At 41.4% G+C, this 23516-nt stretch overlaps 3 protein-coding genes across 34 annotated transcripts in view; all 3 read right to left on the reverse strand.

The window, feature by feature from the left end:
- The window catches only part of LOC109523115 (hyaluronan-binding protein 2-like), a 5208-nt gene extending 4667 nt beyond the window's left edge, over nucleotides 1-541 (reverse strand). For both annotated transcript variants that reach the window (XM_019882030.1, XM_019882029.1), the window contains exon 1: nucleotides 427-541. In XM_019882030.1, the coding sequence (XP_019737589.1) occupies nucleotides 427-486 (60 nt within the window). In that variant the 5' untranslated portion in view covers nucleotides 487-541. The remainder of the gene's footprint in view (nucleotides 1-426) is intronic.
- Nucleotides 542-1637: 1096 nt separating this feature from the next.
- Nucleotides 1638-3869, reverse strand: LOC109523090 (probable E3 ubiquitin-protein ligase TRIML1). 2 transcript variants are annotated; one of them, XM_019881981.1, is made up of 5 exons: nucleotides 3656-3869; nucleotides 3090-3302; nucleotides 2786-2817; nucleotides 2550-2692; nucleotides 1638-2470 (listed from the first exon to the last, which is right to left on the reverse strand). In XM_019881981.1, exons 1-5 carry the CDS (start codon nucleotides 3809-3811, stop codon nucleotides 1899-1901), a joined length of 1116 nt encoding a protein of 371 aa, XP_019737540.1. In that variant the 5' UTR covers nucleotides 3812-3869; the 3' UTR covers nucleotides 1638-1898. The 2 variants fall into 2 exon arrangements, with proteins under 2 accessions (XP_019737540.1, XP_019737538.1); XM_019881979.1 differs by having other exon boundaries at nucleotides 3090-3323.
- Nucleotides 3870-5680: 1811 nt separating this feature from the next.
- Nucleotides 5681-23516, reverse strand: part of ablim1a (actin binding LIM protein 1a) — a 44553-nt gene continuing 26717 nt past the window's right edge. For 3 of the 30 annotated variants that reach the window (XM_019881951.1, XM_019881941.1, XM_019881955.1), the window contains exons 5-26: nucleotides 22189-22315; nucleotides 21460-21553; nucleotides 19479-19566; nucleotides 18836-18900; nucleotides 17711-17755; nucleotides 17089-17166; nucleotides 16714-16872; nucleotides 16492-16536; nucleotides 15902-15937; nucleotides 15659-15788; nucleotides 15091-15210; nucleotides 14399-14503; nucleotides 14104-14151; nucleotides 12728-12862; nucleotides 11912-11997; nucleotides 11671-11794; nucleotides 11519-11580; nucleotides 11171-11231; nucleotides 10907-10914; nucleotides 10313-10387; nucleotides 6891-6971; nucleotides 5681-6708 (exon numbers count right to left, since the gene is read on the reverse strand). In XM_019881951.1, the coding sequence (XP_019737510.1) occupies nucleotides 6595-6708; nucleotides 6891-6971; nucleotides 10313-10387; nucleotides 10907-10914; nucleotides 11171-11231; nucleotides 11519-11580; nucleotides 11671-11794; nucleotides 11912-11997; nucleotides 12728-12862; nucleotides 14104-14151; nucleotides 14399-14503; nucleotides 15091-15210; nucleotides 15659-15788; nucleotides 15902-15937; nucleotides 16492-16536; nucleotides 16714-16872; nucleotides 17089-17166; nucleotides 17711-17755; nucleotides 18836-18900; nucleotides 19479-19566; nucleotides 21460-21553; nucleotides 22189-22315 (1886 nt within the window). In that variant the 3' untranslated portion in view covers nucleotides 5681-6594. Of the gene's footprint in view, nucleotides 6709-6890; nucleotides 6972-10312; nucleotides 10388-10906; nucleotides 10915-11170; nucleotides 11232-11518; nucleotides 11581-11670; nucleotides 11795-11911; nucleotides 12863-14103; nucleotides 14152-14398; nucleotides 14504-15090; nucleotides 15211-15658; nucleotides 15789-15901; nucleotides 15938-16491; nucleotides 16537-16713; nucleotides 16873-17088; nucleotides 17167-17710; nucleotides 17756-18835; nucleotides 18901-19478; nucleotides 19567-21459; nucleotides 21554-22188; nucleotides 22316-23516 lie in introns of those variants that run through there. The other 27 variants (XM_019881944.1, XM_019881960.1, XM_019881952.1 and 24 more) reach the window with 25 other exon arrangements.

The following is a 23516-nucleotide window of genomic DNA, read 5'->3' on the forward strand; positions in this document are numbered from 1 at the left end:
TCAGTTATGGAAAGTCTCTCAAACACACACACACACACACACACACACACACACAAAAACACATTCAAGTTCCCTGATATGGATCAGCCTGCAATTTTGCAAATGCCCCATGTTTATTTCTGTAGTTTTTGTAATTTCCAATACCTTCCCTGAATTCCTACAGAACATTTCCAGCTTTGAAAATTACAGCAGTGTTGCAACTCTGTTTGTGATTAGTCATCATTATATGGCTGGTGAATGGCTACATTTTATTCAAAAGAAAAAGGCATAACAAAAGGCAGCAGCAGTGTTGCAACTCTGTTCGTGATTAGTCATCATTATCATGGCTGGTGAATGGCTCCATTTTATTCAAAAGAAAAAGGCATAACAAAAGGCAAAAAGCGCACCATAATAAGTAAACAGCAGAAGTGAGAAGGGAATACATACTTCGGCTGGGATGAGGATCACAGCAAGAAAGAGGCAAAAGAAGAGGAGCTTCAGGTTCATGATGGCAGCAGATGAGCGGACACGCAGACAAATGAGAATATGCGGCAGCAGATCGCTCTCACTTTTGTAAACCTTTGCATGAGTACACTAACCTTTGATTCGCCTTTATCTTGCCGGTCAATGATATTGATTTTTTCGCTATACTTTTGAGGATTCATATGCAGTCATGAACACAATCTTGTTCAGTGGATCACACCATGGACATTTCAATACCAACAATGAAGAACCATTTTTGTTTATAGTGAGATTTTTATTTTATTTTTTAATTTTTTTGAGTTTCCAATCAAAGGACTAAAAAGTTTTTTTCAAAACAATCACATCATAGTGATAATTAAATATTACTACCGGTATTAGGTTCAGATGTGTTTTTGTTTCATTACAGTTGTGGGCTCATGGAATCATCGCATGTCTGCCCCCCAACACCCCTCATTTCCAACGCCTCAGTGAAAAGTTCATTTGCAAGGAACTTATTTGTTTGACTGTAGACTTTGGATCTACATACACTGGCTGACTCTCAAGATAAACTACCACTGCTATTTAAACTCACTTCACCCCAAATCCAGTGCAGCCTAATGTACGATCCAGTCTAGTGGGTAGACCAAGAGGATTTGTGATGTTATTATATGGTTTTGTTCCACCAAACTACTGTTAAATATTCTGAAGTGTTAGGCATGAGAAGGCATTGTGTTGCAATGTCCAACCATAAGCATTATTTTTAGAAGGAAGAATATATCCAAATGAAACTGATCACATTGTGAACAAGGAACCGCAAGCACCAGATTCTTCAATAGAGTGTCTTAAACTCTTTACATAACTGTTATTTTTACAACACGAATGGGGTTGGAAAATATTGTCCGACTTGTCTGAGGCTGACATATGTTTAGTCTGTCTGTTAAATATTTGAATTCCTCGGGAAACTCAAATGATAGACCATCAGACCACAAACCCTCATTGTGGGTCATGCAGCATTTACTGTAAAGTTCATTTTAAAGTCTGAAAAGATAAAACAGCTAATAACTCAAAGTTCAAATGAATTACACTACTTGCAATGTTTTCCCAAGGGCGAGTGGAACGGTAGGGCCTTTGGCCAGCATATCTGCCACACAGTTTGTGGTTCTGGGTTTGAATCTCAGCTGCATGTTGGCCCGGGGTTGTTTAGTTTCTTACCGCATTTCAAAAACATGTATATTCGGTGAATTAAAGACTAAATTGCCCTTAGGTGTGTGAATAATTTTTTGTGTGTGTCACATGTACACCGCGACTGACTGGCGACTAGTAGGATACATCCAAAGTCATCTGGAATAGTCTCCAGCTTAACCTGTGATCCACAGCAGGATACACAGTACAAAATGGATGGATGGAAGGTTTCACTTCCATATGTGCCAAGTCCCTTATAAATGATTGGTACAACGTTAAATATGTGGAGCTGGAGGTGTTGCATTACAGATTACAATCGGTTTTGCATTGGTTCCATTGTGGTCATGGCCAGGACACAAGGCCAGGTGGAGGCTGTCCGAGAAGTTCCCGGCAGAGAAACAAAAAAGCGGTGACATATCGTCTGCACCCAGAAACATCACCGACGCGGCTGGGAAATTACACAAAATTCCAATTCGACAGAACTGTTTTGGGACAAGCAGTCGATGGGGCACCCCTCGGTGCCAGGCTGTATACTCCCCACCAAAAAACTCCACGCACCACGACTCATCTCCGCGACCCAGCCAGCAGTCCTCAGCGATGCCCTTGCGCGGAATGCTGGGATACGTGACGCCAAGCTCCCAGTAAGTCTTGCCAGTCACGTCCATTTCCCAGTAATGACGGCCAGAGCTGAAGCTTTGTAAGCTGATGACATTAAGAGTGGTGTCAAAGCGGGAAGGGGCGTCAGGAAGCTCCTTCCATGTGTCTGTGTAGGTGACACTGTCACCTTTAGGAGAGATGAGTAGCTTGGGATGGGCTGTGTCTGGATCCAGGCACACGTCACTCGAATCTGGAGATAAATATTATGTATCACTATGGTGAAAAGAAACAATGAAGTTGTGGTAGCTAAAATTTGTGGTTAAACTAACAACTTTTCATAAGATTCTTCATGGTAGGAGTGAGGGAGGAGATGAGCAGAAGCATGTTGTTGGTGAGGCTGAGAATCTGCTCAGCTTTGGTGGCGTCCAAGCTCACACTGCAACACTCGAACCTACTGAGTGCAGCTGCCACTCTGGATCAGACATAGAAAGATGTTTAGTCACAATCGAACGTTTTGATTATATTTTTTCCATGATCACAGTTTAATTGCGGTGGTGATACATACCTGTCGATCACCCCGGCACCTTGGTGGTCTGACTAAAAGAAGCAAGGAAATCATAATAAAATGAAGTGTACTGCATATCATCATTATTTATGTTGCTTTAGGAATGTGAAAATAACCACATCTAACGAGAATTACACCTGGAACAGCACAGCTCTTAAAAATATATATAAATAAATAAAATATGGCGTCTCTAGGCAGAATTGAACAGCTGAATGGTGAAGCAGATCTGCTCAATACTAGTGCACTGTCCTGCCTGTAATTCAGCATATATACTTCCACCATAATATATTCCATGCTCATTCACCATTTCATGAGAAGGCAAGTCCTGGTGGTCCAGTGTCACTGTGATTCCAGCCAGGTCCTGTTCTATTTCCCGGATCAGAGACCAGTTCCTCTCCATGAGCCAGTCCAGAGCTGAGACAGCAGCACGCTCCTCTGCCTCCAGGTGGGACAGTGTGGTCCTCAGGTCTTCGTCCAGGATGGCTCGGATCTCCAGATGTTTTCTTATTATGCTCTCCTTTATCACGTAGGACTTTTTCTGAGGTACAAGCACTCATCAGTTCAATGTACAGTATATCGAGAGTCACTCTAAATGCTTGTTTTTCTTTAAGGTTAAAGCCATGTTTATCGTAAACAACAACACAAACATCAGCTTTTAAGTCATCATAGTAGTGGGGCACTTTTTGGGTGTGAATGACCATGTAAGTTGGGGGGGGGGGGCAGGGCACAGGTAAGCAAAATGGTCACTGTAAAGTGAGCAACCTTAACACCAAAGGCTAATGTTACAAATGAAGGAATATTCTTTTGACATTTTTTCTTCATGTTCTCGCTAACTTTTACGACTAGGGACTCTTCCCATTGAGAACTTACAATGATTTCTGATTGTTGCTCAGCCAGGTTCTTCTGTCTGTCCTTCACCACCTCCCTTTGCATCCTTAGACATTCTTGATGACTTTTTAACAACTCCTGCAGAGAACAGTGCAAATGTTGTACATGCAATATCCTCAGATGGATGAATATGTTCATATTAAGTTTTAGTCATAGTACAACGACGGTTTGGTCATTGATGTTGCGCTGCAGTCAAGCCCACGTTTATTGAGTCCAAGACAAGTTTGAGCCACAAAGGGTTCAAGTCCCGATGACCTCAAGAGTAAATCTTAAGACAGAAAATACTATTTGCACAACCACACAATTAGATAAATTTTATTATCTTTTTCTTAGATGGCATGGAACACTTTGCCTTATTAACTGTGTGCGTAGATAAACAACAAAAACAATTACCTCTTTTTGTGGTGCCTCTGCAAGCGTCAAAAGACGTGTTGGCTAACGTTCATTCTCTAGGGTTGCTAAAACCAAATGTTATAACCCCACTGTTGGCTGTCAAGACTGAGAGAAAAAGTCTGGATGCTTCAGCACATCAGGTCAACCAATCAAATGGCTATCTGAAAAACTTTATTTCAAGTTTCTTTTGAAGGAGGACGTTAATTTTTAGAAGTTAAAACTCCATCGAGTCCATGAAAACATTTTGCAAGTCCAATGGCCCAGTCCAAGTCAAGTCCAAGTCAAATGCCAAGGAGCCTGAGTCAAGTCTGAGACAACAACAAAAAAATAATAAATTCAGATTGTGTACTACAGCGCTGCTTGACAATATTGTCAATTTCAAGAATTATACTGTACTATATTATACAAGGGCGGCCCAGTGGTTACCGTGTCGACCTCACAGTGCAGAGGTTGAGGGGTTCGATCGCGGCTCTGGCCTTCCTCTGTGGAGTTTGCATGTTCTCTCCAGGCCTGCGTGGGTTTTCTCCGGGTACTCCGGTTTCCTCCCACATTCTAAAAACATGCATGGCAGGGTAATGGAACACTCTAAATTGTCCCTTGGTGTGAGCATGAGTGCGGATGGTTGTTGGTCGATGTGTGCCCTGCGATTGGCTGGCAACCGGTTCAGGGTGTCCCCCGCCTACTGCCCGGAGACAGCTGGGATAGGCTCTAGCACCCCCCGCAACCCTTGTGAGGAGAAAGTGGTTCGGAAAATGGATGGATATATTATATAATTATACTATACCATACAATATTTGGTTCCCATTATTTAGAATATCAGCCAAAGCTATTTGAATGGGTCCAAAGTCATTTAAAGCATATTGATTTATCATTAAAGTGAAAGTCATTTAAAGCATATTGATTTATCATTAAAGTGAAATATATTTACAGGAAGGAAAGTATAAATCAAATTATATTGCTTCATTTAAATGGCTATTGACAAATATGTTTTAGAAACTTCCCCATTATCCACTTGCATACTGCAATGCAAGATAAAATCTCGAAGATATCCAGTGGGATACTGTGTGGGTGTCTACAATTTTTCTGGTGTCGACAATAATTGGAATTTACTGAGGAACGGTTGTATTCCTCTACCGTCTTACACTTTTTCAGATTTTGTTTAATTGAAATCAGTCAACATACGCACGTCACAGTTTTAACACTGTTATATTACTATGAGTGTAATTTGTCATCAGAGAAATTGAGATTGAGGAAAACGGACAGAAGTACTTAACAAGTGGAATGACTTTCGTAGTGTTCAGTATATTTTGAATAAGTCTGACTTACCTTTGTGCATCGAAAACATGACACCTAACTCCTGACAGACATAAGCCACTTTTACTTTTTTTCTTTTGATGTTTGATCTGTTACTCTCAGGATGAAGCCATTTTAACAATACTCTGTTTTCAAACGAAAGACCCCAAATAATAAGCGTGTATGTGCAAACTTTCCCATTGGGTCCATAAAAGCCACCAAGTCCTCAAACAACCTCTCACCCAGGGTAAATGTGCTTGACGGAGAAACGCAAAGTTCACAGAAAGAGGCAGTGAGTAGCTTTGGTCTCGTTGGGGATCGTGTGGTTCATGGTGATTTAAAGCTTTATTGGCTTCGTTTTCAAAACAACAACCGGCAGCGTGAGTTTTCAATCACTGTATAAAACAATACTGTCAAACAGGCTTGCTTACATTAGGTATATTATCTACTGATCTCTTACTGTATATTGGGTATGGCAATAAAATATATTAAGATGTATATTTTCAATAAAGGTGAGGGGTAAATGTCCGGCCATGTTTCAGAGAGCCTGAGAGGAGTGCCATTTTCTCTTTATAAGGATCTAATGAAAGCTGGCATGTCCAGGAGGCAAGATATGAAGGCTGAGTGTAGATGCTTGGATCGTTCATTAGCTTAGTGAAGCAGGAAAACTGTTTCGGCTGGTCAGTTGACTGCTTTCGCAGTGTTTTTTTTTCTTTCTTTTTAATTACTTCTATTATTCAAAGACTCACTGAACCAACTGATGCAACCTTTGGACCAAATATTTTTTGGTCCCAGCAAAGGAAAGCAGATGTATATTCAGGCTACTAGAGTGGACATTCTGTGGCGTCATAAAGTTCTACCGCACTTACAAAGTTCCACAGGGGTCAACAGCAACAAATAGCAGGAAGCAACGAGCATAAAAAGGAAGAAAGCAAAGCAAGAAAAAAACAAGCGCCATCAATACACATGTCATCATCCTATTTATCATTCATTCTTTGTCATTTTTGAACATGAAATGATTCGTGATTATGAGTTCCCTGTGCAAATCTAATGAGTTGCACCATTCAGCTCAGAGTCTCAGGAAGTGTCCGAGCAAAAAGAGTTCATGTCAGAAGGTAGAAAAAAATAAAATCAAGAAGAAATTAAGGAAACAAACCGAAGCCTAGCCTAGATGATTGTTTTCATGAATGGTTTGTTTGAATGTGCACGTGTGTGGATGCATGCTGCTGCGAGCGCTAGAAAAGCTTGGCCTTCTTTTTCATGTCGTTGCGTTTCCACAGGGGAAGCCTGTCAAACTCCTGGATCTCCATTCCAAAGATGTCAAAGAACGTTTCGGCTGCTAAGTGGCGCTAAAAAGGTGGAGACAACAAAGGAGGGGAGGTAGGGGTTAGCACCAAAGCCATAAAAATGATATCTGCAAAAATGATGAGAAGCAATGAATACGGCACATTTTTGCTAATGCTCTATTTGTGTAACATGCTTAGACACAAAATTTGAAAATCGAGCATCAATGACGGATAAACATTGATACCTCCAGTCTGGTTCTGTCCACATCCCTGGGCAGTTTAGCTCTCCCTCTACTGGTTATCACGAGCATTTCATAGGGATACACCTTCAAAGGGAGACACTCATCAGTGCATTGGGTCACACACCCGAGTTGCTTTAACTATTAACAACTTTATCTGACGAAATAACAATAACTGTATGTGAATGTACTTGTAATTGTGACAGAGGGAAGAAGTGGAAAGAGAGCAGGTATGCGGCAGGAGGATGACTGACAGTGAAAGTGGTCCTTTAGTTTGTTGGGGAAATGCTGGTTTGGGTGCCATGGTGTGCATAATCTCACGTGCAAAATATCGAGAAAGAAAGGGTTGACACAGTTTTGTAAGGGCGGTATTTTGAGGACAAATCAGTATAAACTAAAAAAAATAAAAAATAAAAAAAAACATCAGACCAACATCAGTCACGCTAGCCAAGTAAACCTCATGGGAATGATCACACTGGAAAAGTAAACGATAACCTGAATAACTAATTTCACGTGTGCGAGAAGAAAGCAGCAACTGAAAATTGCGGCGATGTGATTGATAAACAACGTGCTTGAATTTCTCCTTATTCTCTGACCGACTCATATCCACACAGTGGTGGAATGCTCCCTGACGAGGTGTGTCAGAAAAGTTTCAGGACTACATTTCACATAGTACGCTTTTTGCCCTTCACTGTAATCACCCTGAAGTACTTAACTGTGAGCTCAGCTCTCTGGAGCTCTTCAAGGTTTGTGCACATGCTTTGATATAACTATCTCCCGTGTCGGGCCATCAAGGAACTGCCAGAGTGAGTAATGAGCGTAAGGAGACCAGACTTGCTAGGGAGTGTCAACACTGGCGATAAATCTTCCGAGTACGACCAAATGCCTGAGACTTCGTGGAAAAGTCTGAAGAAAACAATGCAGTCCAAGTCCAAAATCATGTTGATCGCATTCTTCTGTGTGAGTGGCATCAGCGATCTACTAGCACAGAGATTCTGCTGCGCTTGCTTCATTCAGTGCACGAGAAGAGGCGAGACTTGTGGTGGGGCTTCACCATGTCAACACACCTGCTCACAATGCCCTGAGCACCTGACAGTTCCTGACTCAGGAGAGTATCGGTGTGCTCACGGAGCAAACTCCCTACTTACCAAACTTGGCTGTGTGTGACTTTTTTTCCTTTTGCCCAAGCTCAAGGGAATTATCAAGGGGTCCCGTTTTGAAGACATGAGTGAGTTCAACATGGCCAGTAGAATGATACGGAGGAGCGCCAAAAATATCCCTCCATGAAGGCATCACAGAGAGGCCAGGGAAGCACGTTAAGACTTCGGAGGGGAAAACTTGTAGTTAACAGTTAATTAACAGTTTTGCAACTTTTCTGACACCCTTTGTATACACTCTACAGTACTCTACATAGTGGTATGAGTCCTTTAGATGGAATTTTAGGCACTGGTTCTTCACTGTATGGCACATACAGCATCCAGACCCCAGAAATCAAAGCCATGTGCAGATGAACATGAAGAAGCCGGCATGCTAAGCGCTAACGTGACTGCAGCTCCTGAAGCAGCATGCTAAATCTGCAATTTCTCGAATTAAGGTGTTAAATAAAATATCTCTGCACTGCAGGGAGCAAACAGTAAATGACTTCCATTCTATCCTTCCATCTATGAACAAACCTCCTTGCATTATGTTAAAATATTTTGTGTATAAGACAGCTGAAACTTTTGTGTTTAGCTAGTGTTCGTGTAAGCTCACTGTACATTTGTTAACATACAATATATGAACAGAAGTATTGGGACCCGTGGTCGTTTAAGCTGCATAAGATTTTGGAGTGTATGGGGGTATTTTTGTCCATTCATCCAGAAGAACATTTGTGAGCGAGATGGGGGCCGGGTTATTACATCATTTCTGCTCTAGTTGATCCTGAGGGTGTTTGACAGGGTTCTTCCACACCAAACAAATCCATGTACCAGTACAGTATTTATTTATGGACCTTGCTTTGTGCAGTGCTACTGGAATGGAAAGGGGCCTTCCTCAAATAGTTGGCAGAAAAGTTAATGGGATTCTCTTCCATTTTTAACAGCAAAAACATTGGAAAGATATGCATTGCATGACCTGAAATGAACGCTTTGGTTAAATCAGGTTTTTATTGTACTATTTCATCCATTTTTTCCAAGATTGACATTTTCCAGAATAAAATGCGTTGCGGGTTGATATTCTGCATGTAAATATGGTAAGTTGGAGTTGGTTTCGGTTCCCTCTCGATCTGATGTTATCAAATGATGACTTGTTTTATTTCATTTTTATTTCATTTCATCCATTTCTTTTCTTTCTTATTTTGTTGATGGTTATGGGTAAACTACAGCCTAAAAACCGGACATCTCAAACTCATGGCCTTAGGGCAATTCGCGGCCCGCGGGATGATATTTTATACATAATTCTGAAGTGACACTAAGTGCAAGGAAAAAGTAGGTTGTCACCTAGTACAAGTCATGTCTTTTTCAAAACCTGCAATGAAGAGAAATGTTGGCCATGCAAACAGCCAGAGACAGTTTTTTTGTTGAAAACACGGGCACCCTGACATGTCTTGAATGCAAAGAGAAATTTGTGGTGTTAAAAAAATTTGATGTCTTTTACTCATGTAGACATGCTGAGGAGTATGCACAGTACTAGGGAGATGGGAGGGAGGCGTGAGATACCACTCTTGTTCACTATTTGAAAAACCGTTACTGTTCTGAACTGTTATTAATAAAGATTGAAAAGAATGGATTAGTTGTACTTTTTTGGAATACTTAAACCCCTTTTTGGAATACTTGATGCAGCCCATACACACCCAGACTCTGTCTCCAAGGGTCAACGCATAAATTGAGTTTGAGGCCCCTGCTATAGACAAACTAACATTGACACACACATTCACCCCAACGGGCACATTAACATCATCAATAAACCCAACATTTTTTGGGGAATAAATTCTTGAGACGAGATTCGACCATAGAAATTCTTGACTTGACAGTGCCGCCCTATGTTAATCTTGTTTATTATACAGTAAATTATTTCTCTTTATGTTTGGAAGACAGCTAAGAGTGTTACATAAAGTCAGCCCAAACATTTTCTTTCCAATACGTTCTATGTGCCTTCACTAGTCTAAACACAGCGTTCTGATTCATATTACAATGCACTGTACACCATGGCAACATGGTGACACACAAGTTAGATTATTATATATTTTATTCATTTCAGGTCAATTCCAATGTTTTTGACAATAATTCTAAGACATATGAGGACCAATATTAAGGTTCAAGAGCATATTCAGTAGTCAAGTCCAACCCCTGATTGATTGGGCAACTGACGAGGTGGTGTGTCTCAATACTTTTGTCCATACAGTGTAGTTCACATTGTTGCCATCAGTACAAAAAGAAGAAGATACTTGCTTTGGGTTCCAACATATTAGGCATAGATACTCCCCTGTCCATCCTTGCAAGTGCTGCACGGCCATCCTTAATGTGCTAAAGAATAGAACATACACAAATATAATATAGTGGGACGGGACTGCAGGGTTAATGGCATGAGTATGTTGTCGTTTTATGACAGTGGGCACACTTTTCACTGGATGGAGCAAGGAGCTTGACTAGCGCTCAGGATCCTAAAATTCATGATGTTCAGTTGCTGTTCAAATGTAGGTTTATGTGTCCCTGAAGTGAATTTTGAAAAAAAAAAAAAAGATTCCTAAACTCTAACATTTAGCTCGGGGCATGACATTGGTAGACAGACAAACAAAACAACACATGAGGTGGCGCTTGCACCTTGCATATAGAGTGCAGTTACTCAGCTACTGGGCAGTGCATTTCAATTGACTGCATGCCCTGTAGGTGACGCCTAGATGAGATACAGGAACATGTTCGACGACAATGCAAGCATGTAGCACAAGTGGATAGTGTGCATTCAGGGCAAGATGCCTACTGCAAGCAAATCTGTGGTGCGAGATGAGAAAGCATGCCATGTGAAAAAGCAGATGGGGGACATACCTGAAAGTCTGCAGGACAAAATGGGACAAAAAATGAGACTCACAGTTAATGGTTTTGCTGTCACGTCTCCTGTCGGGCTACTTGCTACTACTGTATAACACGTGTCCCTAATGACACATTGGGGGCACCATGAAGCAGATGTTTAAAAATGCACGGCTACTTCATGTATGCTTACCCGTGGCAAAGGCATTTCTGAATCTTTGACTACGGGTGATATCACTTGTGACATTTGCTTGTTCAACATGTTTTGGTTGCGGTGCTCACCTCTGCCTCCGCCATACATGTCGCCATAGCTGTTGTATTGTGTGAAATCTGTTGACTGGGGCTGCGGAGCAGAGGAAAATTGCTGAGTTTGGTTTACCATATACACTATGTACTGTATGTATCACTGCATTATAAAAATTATATGACACACGTAACAATTGTTTACTCGTGCACGTGTTCCGTAAGGGATAACATTAATACAATAACACAATAATCACAATTGTGAACGCATATCGATCCAGTGTTTTCTAATTTGCAAATATAGCTATGTAAGATTTTGTATTTTTCAGACAGAGCCTTTGTTTTTTCTTCCATCTGCGGTCACAATGGAACTGCTTGAGATCTCACCCGGTGAAGGCCATTCCTCCCATATCCAGGCAAAGAGTTTGTTCTCGTTGGAGAAGTTGGATCTGAAAGTTCCAAGCAAACTTTTATTTATACATTATATTAAATCCAAATTGACTGGATTCAGTGAGAAAACATTGAATGCTTCTCTTTACCTGCATCTCCGTTATCCTGCTTGGTGTCATAGCGATGAGCAGAGACACTCCTTGTGTAGCGTTCCCTAATCTGCTCTTTTTCCATCTCCTCCCTGAGAATTAGCTTTCCCAAACCTGACTGGATCTAAATACGAAAATACTTTCCAAGTCAAGTACCATTGCGAACAGGACGATTAAGGATACAAAGCTTGTGCAGTATACAGTATATCTAATTCTTATGGTTAAGAATTATTCGATTGACCTTGTTGAGATGTTCTTCCTGAAGCTGCTTTCTTTTCAAGGCATCTTCCTCCTCCTCTTCTCTGGATCGTCTTCTTCCCTCTGTACCTGCCGATCCAAATACAGCCCCCAAAAACATATCGTAAATTTCCAAGTAAGATGCACATCCTGCAGGAGGATATCGTGATGCACATATAATTGGACAGTGCAACATATAGTATAAAACAAGTTATAAATAACAGAAAGAGAAGGTGTATTTACACGAATGAACTAAGAAGTAAATAATATACAGGGTGTAAAAAGGGACACAAATGTGAGACAGAGTTGACAAGACAGACAAACGGGACTTTTTGGAATCTTTGGGTACGCTGACATGTGATGTTGACTTTGGTGGCTTCAATCATGTACTTCCTGGAATTACTGCACGTCAAATACACAGAACAGCACAGATGTAAGACACATGGACACATGTCAGTTTGAAGTCAGTCTCTGTTATCTCTGTCGAAGCCATTTGTGGCTTTATTGTGTACATACAGTATCTTGCGCCAAAGAGGGCAGGAACGTAAAAAAGTGAAACTGAAGCTACGCTAGTACCTTGAGCAAAAAAAATAAATAAATCATAATAATAATAATAATTATGTGGTAGCAAAAGAAGCAAAGCTTTTTATGCGCAAGCGCAACATAATAGGTTTGCCAGTTTCTAAGAGTGCTTAAACGTGAAGCAGGGATGCAGTTAAGGATTTAGAGCAGCTCCGGGGGGGGGGAACAAGAATTAGTTAGGTGAGGTTTGCCACTCCATGGCTGCAATGCAAGCATGCCCATTAGGCGCCTACTGTACCTAATAGAACGTTAGGGGAGGGCCAACAATCGCCCTCGCTCTGTAAGCTGTCATCTGGAGAGGGAGCATGGGCAGCAGGGAAGGTGGCAGATCTGATGATGTCATCAGCCGACTTGCTTTGACGTGCTATGGCAGCTGTATATAGGTTGGTAACCATGGCGACTGATCTGTCAGCGTTTATGACGCTGGCTCAACCACATTTAGCAACGTGGGCCTTCTTACACAAAGCAAAGCATTTCTTCCACAAGACAAGTCAAGAAATGTTATAGAGTCAGCTTCATGAATTACTGTAAGTGACAAGTTGGCAAGTGTTTGTTTCCTAGAAGGGCTTGGAATTGTCAAAATAACCTAATGAACAACACTACATGGTTAAAAGTAGCGGGACAACTGATGTTCAATAAATTGAGTTAGAAACATATTACATGGCATATGATAGCATCCTGAAATTTTTGGACGTGCCATTGTTACTATGACGCAAGGTATACGACTCACAAAAAGTTTAAGGATGAACCTAAAATGCATTATAATCTTTACATGTGAACCTTATTTCACCTTCCCTGAATTTTCAAATGACCTAAATTTTCAAATGACCAACTATTAATGTTTCTATATTGTTTTCACAACTTGTTCTCTAATAAGGAAGCTGACTGGGAAAATTCACAATAGATGTGCGATTCATGACAACTTTCAACATCATCCACTTAAATGCCTTTCTGTGACTCTCCCAGTCTCGCTCTCAGTACAATGGCCACTTCGCTCTGAGAACATCCTGCCTGGATCCTTGCAATGGTGAGCTACTGTTGATCAATTGTTAGCTGGCATCTTGTTCTCATGATGTCAAAGTGCGAACAGCTTGATGAGGAGTGTTTACCATAAATACAAATTGTAATTCAATGAGAAATGTTATTGGTTGGGCCAAAAGTACTGAAACACTAGACAGTTTTAAAAAAAGGCATATTTGCTTCACTTATAAAGGTTAAAATGCATTTTAGGTTCAGTCTGAAATTCCATCGTACATGCCGAAAGTTACCGTATGTGACTAGTGAACATAAGTCTTATCCCAAGAGATAAACAATTCTATTTGATTTAATTGCTCAAACTGAACACATTACATAACGTTATTCTCAGTAATCAATGAAAAACTACTAAGCATTATTTAATGGGATGGATAAATGCTGCAGGTGAGCCAGAAGTGGATAAGAGACAGACTTCAAACAGTGCACATAAACTGACAACGGGTAGCTATAAGTTAAACAACAAAACATTTTCATCACAGAACATATAGAGTGTCACACACTTGGACTTATGACCCACTCGCATCAGTATTCAGACAAAATTCAAATGAGTAAACAAGCTGTAAATAGAAGAAAAGGTACCGTATTGTTTGTAGATAGGTGGTTTTCTGTAGATGTTACTGCCTTGATCTGAAATTGGTCAAATAGAGATCATTTCTTTTAAAGACCTTTTGGCATTTATGCAAAACACATGCGGTACCAACATTTACTTGGTCAGTTATTATTATATCATAGTTCTACCCACCGAAGCAGCCTAAAGCTCATCTCTCTGTATATTTAAAAGTATAAGGGTAAAAAGCAACCTAGCAAGCTTCCAGATAGATAGATAGAGAGAGAGAGATAGATGAACAGTGACAGGGTGTGCTCCGACTCCTACCTGGGAGGTGAAAATGTTTAGGGGTCAGACAGAGAGGCGGGGTGCCCGGCCGGCTGTCGGGCCTAAGCGGGAGAGGGGAGCTCCGGCCGCTTGGTGAGTCAGTGCCTCCAGTGAGAAGAACCAAAAAAAGGAACGTAAACAGGGATGCATAAGGGGATCCTGAGTGTGGATGGGGACAACGCATATGGACAAGTGGGGCGAATTTGGGGTTATTGTTAGTGTTGCCGTCACGGATGAATGCTGTTAGACGAGTGGTACATTATGGAGATGATTATTATTCGTTACATCGTGTTTGCTTGTACTATGGAATGTGACAACTGTAATTTTTATGCGTACAACAACGCAACATATAGCTGGATGTACACTTACACAACAAAACTTTCGGATTTGGAAGGAGTGGCACTGTTTATCATGTGTCATTCAACTTCCATAGTAGAAAGTGAAACACCAGAACCTCTCAATGGCATGTAAACGGCAAATAAACAACACCAAGAGCTTGTCATCTGTTCATGCTGAAGTAGTGCCAGTGTCACGAATGAAGGCACAAGCTGTTTGACGAGACATGCTGATGGGTCCAAAATGACAAACAAGACCAGCATGAGGTTGCATCCCAGGCTGTAATGGAGATGATGTGCTAAGGGAGGCGTGGTGGTTGGTGGTGGTGGGGACGGGGGGCGGGGGGAGCACCTTACCTTGACTATGGGGGAGGAAGTGGTGTCTAAAAGGAGAGGTGGGCCGGGAGTCACTATTTCTGGAGCCCACACTGTTACTGCACAAGGAGGAGCAGAGCTTCTGCATGCCTGTCAGAGCTTCTGCAGGGGGGAGGGCGAGTGCGGCACCCGGCAGCAGCCGCCAGAGCGACCGGTTGTGGGAGGGTGATAGAGGTTGAGAACGTGAGGAGGAAATGGAAAAGGGAGATTTGCAGGCATTCAAAAATCCAAAGAAATGACAACCGAGGTGAAAAGAAATGAAACAAACTACACTCTTGTGCACAGTTAAAAAGGGAAGTGTGATGCTAAGGAGGCAAATTGGCTGTCTGGCTGTTATTGGAAGATAATACTTTTTTTTTCATTCAATTCAGTCACAACAAGAGATAACAACCAATCAGCCAATTTCAGTGAAGTTTCCTTTTCACATGATAAAAACATAAAGAAGACGAAGCGAGAACCCAATCTTACGAGGCTTATACCTTTCCCTCAGTTCACTTCAACAATTGCGAATCATCTGTACTATTGCAGGAAGCATCCACAAAGGACTCACCTGGCCTGTGAAAATGCTGCGGGGACCGTGACAGAGTGGGGGTGTAGCCATGGCGATTATAAACTGGCGAGCCTAAGGAGCCCTGACTGGTGGACCTCTGGAGAATGCGTTCTCTTTTGTCATAACATCCCTGACATAGCGTATACACAAAGAGACATAGTGTTCGATGATGGTAAGAACAGTAGCATACTGACAATCCACATACAAGAAGAAAATTGAAGTTTGGTAAAACACTAAGCTCACCTCATTGGATAGAGTTGGAGACATGGTTCTAAAAGACTGGAAATAAGACAAAGCATAATTCAATCAAGTTCTGCCTTGTCAGCATCATTTTAGTTATTAATCGTTATTATCAAATATTTCTCTTGCTATACCTCTGCTGCATAGGAAAAAAATAGCAAAGCATCATATGGAAGCATCATAAACTGGATTTTATGACAGTATCACTCAGTTACGTGCATTTAAAAAAAATGTTTTTTTTTCCTGATTTTGTTTTATTTATCAGATTGAGGGGAGCTCAACTGGGCAGTGCCTCACAGCAAGATGTGAGTGGGCTGCTGTGTCTGTCATCGTAAAAATCAGTTTTATCTGTAAACGTCTTCACAGACCCTCAAGGACACTGCACATGAATAGAACAACAGTAAATCTGTACTCTGTGGGCAAGTTCCTCCCACAGTTTGAGCACATATGAGTGAATGTGTTTTGTCTGTCTTTTGTGTCAGGATCCAGGTTGTACATGGACACCGCTCTTCCGAACTCCCCGGGTTCTTTATGACCTTGAACAGGAGCAAGATAGAAAATGGATGGATACATCAGCAGCTGATGTAACTCACTTTTTCATCAGGCAAGGGCGAACGCTCCTTCCTGGCATGAAGAAGCTGTGAGGGACAGTGAAGTTCATTAGCAGATTCAGAAGGTGCCCCAGTAATCATTTAGAACGTTCACCAGTATTTTACAGATAAACAGAGGATCAACTTAGGAAATGCATTCTTGCTGTTCAACATGACCACAAGGATGCCGTGCATGCAATGGGAGGAGCATGCAGTCTGCTTTACCTCTCCTACACTTTCTCGTCTCTCCTCTCTCTCCTCCAAGGAGGTGGTGTACATAGGTTCATAGGTAATAAGGTCAGGGCGCTCAATGTCATAAATGGCTTTGACTTTTGGAATGGCAGCTAGGTCTCTGTAATCAAGAATCTCATTGTCTACTTTTGCCTAAGGAGACAAATAAAGACAAACATGCACACACAGACGTAAGCAAAGAGATACTGCTGATGTAAAACCATTCGCTTCTTGAGTAAGGCACAAATATAACAGACAATTACTTGTACGTAAATGGGGCCGGAAAGGATCATTTTTCATTCAGAGAGAGGGAAAAAGAATAGACACGCTCGTTGAGACATACAGGATTGTGTGGGTGATATATCTTACATAGATTGTGTGACCCGGTGAGCCAGGTATGCTTGAACCAGGTCTGGAACAAATACTCTCAGATGACGACCTCGTTGGCTGCAGGAGGGAAAAGCATACATACACAATATTTAGTCATAGCACCTTACCTGTGCAGCCAGTTTGTCTTCAACCACAGGCCCCTCACCGACTTCAGATCACCCAAAACCCTCCAACACAACATCATTTAGCCGTTATGAGCGTGAGTGATGGTAGAGATTTGCAACCCCTGTATTTATGTTTCAGGAATTATGCAGAGTCATTTCAAATCTTTTCAACATGTCACGATGAGGGCATTCATTTGCAAATGCGCAAAGTGAATGAGTGAGCCGTAGTGTTGCCTTGCCTGTTTATGAGAAATGAACTGTTTGGATGACAGCAGCAATCTTGAATGTAGTATAATTAAATGAGCTTTTAAGCTAATGGGTAAATGGGGCTTTTAGAGAAGACAAATTAGTCATTTATTCTGAATGGCTACATGTGGAATCACGGAAAGGGCACTGCAAGCTGTCTCCAGCAGATGGCAGCAAACAGTGTCGTGCTCTGTGTGTACAGTATGGTGGAACACGATGAAACGCCTCACAGCCCATAGCGAATACAGTACCTGCCTTTCTGTTTTTTGAAGGAATAAGAGGGACGGAGGCAGTAGCTGTGGAGGAAGGGAGAAGGGGTTCACAGGACATCACACAGGGGTTGTTCATCTCCAGTCTGACTCAAAAGTCCACTCGTATGCTCAGGGGCGCCGATAAGTGATTTGGGACCCCGTGAGAAAAGAGCTCTCGGGGCTCCACCACTACCACCATGTATTTTTTAGGGTCCCTGTCATACACAGGACCCTCTCCTACTTATGGCGCCCCTGCATACGCTTAACGGCCACTTAACATGACGTACACTTGTGCAGTCGAACAATCCAACATCGGATGTATGAGCTTTACAAAGGTAATGAGTGTTGAATGACACTGCCAAGGTGGCAATACATTAATTGTGTTCATTGACTTGGTTTGCAGATTGTAGTAACTGCTTTGTTGGTTTGTTTATTGAACATATCAACAGATCACAGAAATTTGGCAGGAAGTAAAAACAAGCAGTCATTTAACACAATCGACACGTTCAAAGGAAGTAGGATGGGATGAAAAAAACGTATCTAGTCCTACCCCTTGTTCTTTGCGTACTTTAACTTGTTTAATATTAAGATAATAATAGGTCATTCATGTGGTATGTCTCAAAATTAAAGAAAAGGAAAAAAAGTCAACATATAGACCTACTCAAGTAGGCAAATGTATTTACATTGAGCGTGATGTACATATGCCGAACAACATACGGTATGTACAGAAAATATGAAAGCGCACACTCTGGCACATTTATATATCATTATTCTCTCATACTTACAATCAATATTCTGTTACATTACACTAAATCTAACATGTTAAAAAATTACTGCAGTGTTAATTAAAAAAAAAAAAGAGTACCGGTACTTTTTTCTTTTGACACAGCTATTGCACTGAATCAAAATAGAGTGTGAATGTGTACCTAATGCAATGTCAGATAAGTGCACATCAAGTCAAACATTTCCAGCAGTGAAGTTTTTCAAAAAAAACCTCAAAAGCTTCTTCATTTCGCAATGGTCTGCCCTCATCGAAATTCGTGTTGCATATGCAGCATTTTCACTCCATTCCAATAGAATGTTATCAGGGTTTAGTTGAGGATAATGGAACATGCAGATTCCTACCCTCTCCCTGTGTCTCTCCTCTGTTCTAGTCGTGTTCTTGCAGCCGGGATGCCACACTGTTGATCCTGAAGAAAGCACAAAGTAAGGATTGTTTACCAAATCTAACTACTCGTCCCTTTAAGTGTCATGCAATTCTGGAAAGGTTTCTTGCAGAGGCAGCCTTGTGTCGACCGTGAGAGAAATGTCACTCAATTAGGTAATAAAGCTTTGCATTAGTGGTGAGACTGGCATGAGGAAAACCTGACTATTGGACAATGGAACAGTATGTTTAAAATAATGTCGTAATATAGAAAGAATGTCACTTCATCTGCAGGAAATTTGCGATTTGCCGAGGAGCCCGCCGTGCAAGCCAAAACAAAGCATGAGACTTGATTTTTAGTTTGACTGTTTTTGTGCTTTCTACTGTCTTTGTCACTAATTTATTGTTTTATTGTTTGTTGTATGAATTATTTTTGCTCCAAGTTCAGCACTTTGTATACAGCGGTGGTTGTTTTATAGTGCTCTATAAATACAGTTGAGTTGAGTTGAGAATTTCATCTGCTGCTTGTGCATCATTTTCAGTGTTATTCACCAATCACGCTTGGGTTTAAAACTATAAAGCTTCAAAGAATGTGTGGATAGCGGCAGCAGAACGTGCGCTCACCTTGGAGGTACATCTCCTCTCCTTCCGTAAACATCTGATTGCACCTGCTGCATCTCGCACAGCTGGGGTGGTAATGTTTATCTCCTGCCTGCAAAGCATACAGCACAAAGAAAAAAACCTGACTTCAGAGAAACGGCAAGATCAATGACATCCCGCTGCGGTGAGGCAGGAAATAAACCCAATAATCCCACTTCACTCAGCTATGCTCGGACCGCCAAAGCCTGCTAAACTCTGGGACGTTTCATCAGATTCAGCAAGGGGACTTATTACAGCTCATCCAGAGTGTCTTTCTAAAACTGTAAAGTGCTGTCGTTAGTTATTTACTATCAATCCTAAATAGGAAAATTGTGGGCTGGCTGAAATTTGGCTATAAAAAGGTGAATTCAATGTGAATACCCCATTGTTGTTCAAATATCGAAAGCTCACTGAAAATTCAAGAGTCTGCCATGATGTTGGGTGCTTCAATAAATGTAATGAGCACATTATTCGATTTAATGACGGCGATGCAGGGTGAGCTGTAGAACAAATTGTTCCAAAAATGTAGCACTGGTGTTGAATTTGTTGTGAGAATGTATTAACGACACGCCATTCATACTTCCTCAGCACATTTAGTGACTCAACAGTTCTATTTGAAAGAATCTGCATTTGTTTTCTTTTTTTGCAGTTTTCCCACCACGCCCGGGAGGACAAAAGAGCACATTCCTTCGAATAAAATGTGGAGTGCAGATGATTCATACACATGACTAAGTTTGACACATACCGTGCTTTGAAAATTGGTTATTACATAACTTGAGATAGTAAATCAGTTTAACGGGGAAATATTTGGGAGGTAGCACTTTGAAATTAAGGCGAAGCGGAACACCTTGCAGTACAATTTCATGGGCAAAGGTTTTTATCTTGCGTGGCTATTATTCTACTGGTACAGAGAATATGGCAAAGAAGTCTTAACTAAAAAAAAAAGAAAAAAACTGATCTTAATCAAGAGTTGGACTAGACCTCCATTATTAGGACCCGCTGAATCTTAATTCCTTGTTTTAGCAAGATATCTACAAAGCAGAGTGGAAGCTGTCCTGAAATCAAGATGAAAGCTCCTCGTGCTTGAAAGAAAATGGTTTTATCCATTACAATATACAGTATACATGAACTAAACTGATTTGAACAGATCTCAAGAGTGATAATCATCCGATAACATAACATAGATAATAGACCAAAGTAATGGTGGTCGAACACAATACATGCGTTTCGTACTGTCCCGAGGAAGAGCGGTATTCATCAATCCAGTCGAGTTCAAGAGATGTTTAACTTGTCACTTGTGTCCCCGATTAAACTGCCAGACAGCCTGGCATCACTTTGGCAGCACTGTTGCTTTGGCAGAAGCTCAGGAGGGAGATGCAGAGAGATCTTTTCCTATTGTCATATAGTCCAGCCTTAATACCGGATTACCGTAAACTCGGCTAGCTGGCGGTAACATTTTCATACCAGTAAATGACTTACTGACTGATTGGATCACTGTCTGCTGGGCAGTCGAGTTTGATGGGGGGATACGTGTGGCTATATAGGTTTGAAGCGTCGATTACATTTGCAGACAAATATCGGATTTAGAAGACTCTACATCAAGTAGTTTTAGGGATGCCTCAGTACAGGTTTCATTACAGATGCAAAACATCACATTTGGCATTTTATGTAATATTTATGTAAGTGATGGCAAAAGGAGCCGGAGTGTGCAAGCATTTAGAGTTATAAAAAGCTGAAAAGCTACCCAGAATTAATCTTTTAGCAGAACACTTTCATGTCAAGAGACTGTTTGGCTCCGTGTTGAAGAGATTACAACACAGATTAACAAAGTACATTTATGGCAAACTGAATTTAGATGTGAACAGCACGTTACATAAATCCACACGTTGAAATAAAAACGGAGCAACAACTACTTTGGGTTAGTCGCCAGATTCCCCAAATTCATACTAATGGCTTTGTCTCTTACCTCAAGTACTTTGCCTGTGATGAATTGATGACACGCTTCACACTGGACTCCAAAATGAATCTGGTAGTCCTTCTCACAGTACGGTGCACCGTCCCTAAGTGAGGAAGTCAACGTTGAACATCAGGAACGGTGTTTTGAAAAACACTTGCTCAAAATACGGGAATATGAATAAATATCAAGCCAAGTTTCTGCCAAACGGTTCAGCTCAGTTCAATTTGCCACTGTTCAGTTTAAACAATATGTCAGTGATAGCTGTGTACCTCTTCTCATCAGGAATTCCATATTCGGATCATAAATTCTTTGGATCAGCATTTTCCATGGTGTAATGTTTATACAAGATTAATCTTCAATGATTTTTCAAAAGAAGAAGAATTTATTTTGAGTTAAATTGAAATTGTTTTATTTAGGATGGGCCTCAAACACACACACACACACACACACACACACACACACACACACACACACACACACACACACACACACACCTCCATTCATGTTGTGTTAAAGGTCTATTAGCAAGTTTCAGATCAATCAGATGCTTTGTGGCCATCGACAAGCGTCTGACAAAATTTGGCCTGGATATTTGACCACTTTTTGTTGCGGGAACAATAAAGTGCCGAGTGCCCAACAAGCGGTGTGTGACAAATCAATTCTTTTGGTTACTCTAGTCTAGATGATAAAAAATGGCAAAAATACAAAATCCAACCAATTTAGGCTTCAGTTACTTACTTGCTGATGTACTCTCCGGTTAGCACTTTCCCGCAGGCCTTGCACTTGAAGCAGCCGAGATGCCACTGTTTGTCTAATGCTAGGAGAGCCTGTCCATTCTTAATATCTCGACCGCATCCTGCACAATCTAAAGAAACAAAAGATGGATTGAATGGCACTGTCAACTTTGCATACGCTTGGAGAAAAAAAAAAAAGCCTGGAAACAAGAGCGCCGTGACACAATTCTCACTTCAATGAATTCATATTAAGACTGAACAGCAATAATGATTGTACGCTAAGTGAAATCGAAAATTAAAGATGGTGTCAGCGAGGAGGTGCTGATAAGCTGCCTCTTTCTATCATGAACATTTCTTTAAAAACTGCATCCATATTGAAGAAGCCTGCAGAAGCTCTAAAGAGAAGGAGAGGCTGGTTTGAGTAATGAACAGCAAACTCCAGGCATCTCTTGTTTAATGAATAGTGGATGAAAGCGAGGAAGAGCGAGACGCAAACCGCAGGGGACGTGAGCACGTAAGGCCTAACGGGGTTGTGGCTCATGACGTGAAGAGAATAAGCATATCTTATTCATAGATGACCTTGTCAGAAAGCTCTCCAAATGCCAGCAGGGGGACTGCTGAGGGTGAGAGCAGTGGCAGGAGAGAGAAAGAGAAGAGGAAAAGAAGGGCCAGGGATCAGGGGTTGCAAATTCCCCTTTCCTGCCAGGAAAAAAAAATGCTTACTGTAATTTTGAAAGGTATTTCTTGAGAAGATAACAACCCGCCTAAATCAAAAAACCCTCCATCTTTGAGTCTTCCGTCATTGGTTACGCTCTATCGTTACATAAAACATGTTCAATGCACGATTATCAATAATCCAGGGTCACATTAGTTACAGCTGCATAACTGAATGATGCTCATGTCTTCTTCAATCTTCCAAATGCCTGTTGGGGGTCCATGACAGTTTGAGTTGTTTACCCATACAAGGGGTGGCCTGCTGTGTCTTTTACAGATTGCTAAGGCTGATGCTACGGGGTAGTGTCGTTGTGCCCATTTTGGCCAAGGGTGATAAGTGGCATGCCTTCGCCCCACTTAAATGTCTAATAACCCTTTCCCACTGCCGCAAAACCACGGGTAAACACGCATTTTTGGGTAGTGGGAAAGGCTCACTGGCCAGTGTCGATCCGTGCCCACCAGCACGCCATGGGTTGTGATCGCCTCCGCTCCGTATCGCTTGCAGTTTAAAAGCCTGACACGGTAGCTGCCCGGTAATTACGTGATGACATAGGGCGGTACGTGGTGCATCATAACATCGAGCGCCATCGGCCTCGCATATAGCACGCCCCCCCCCCC

This window comes from Hippocampus comes, unplaced genomic scaffold (genome assembly GCF_001891065.2).
Source record: "Hippocampus comes isolate QL1 unplaced genomic scaffold, H_comes_QL1_v1.1 scaffold36, whole genome shotgun sequence".
Classification (NCBI taxonomy): domain Eukaryota; kingdom Metazoa; phylum Chordata; class Actinopteri; order Syngnathiformes; family Syngnathidae; genus Hippocampus; species Hippocampus comes.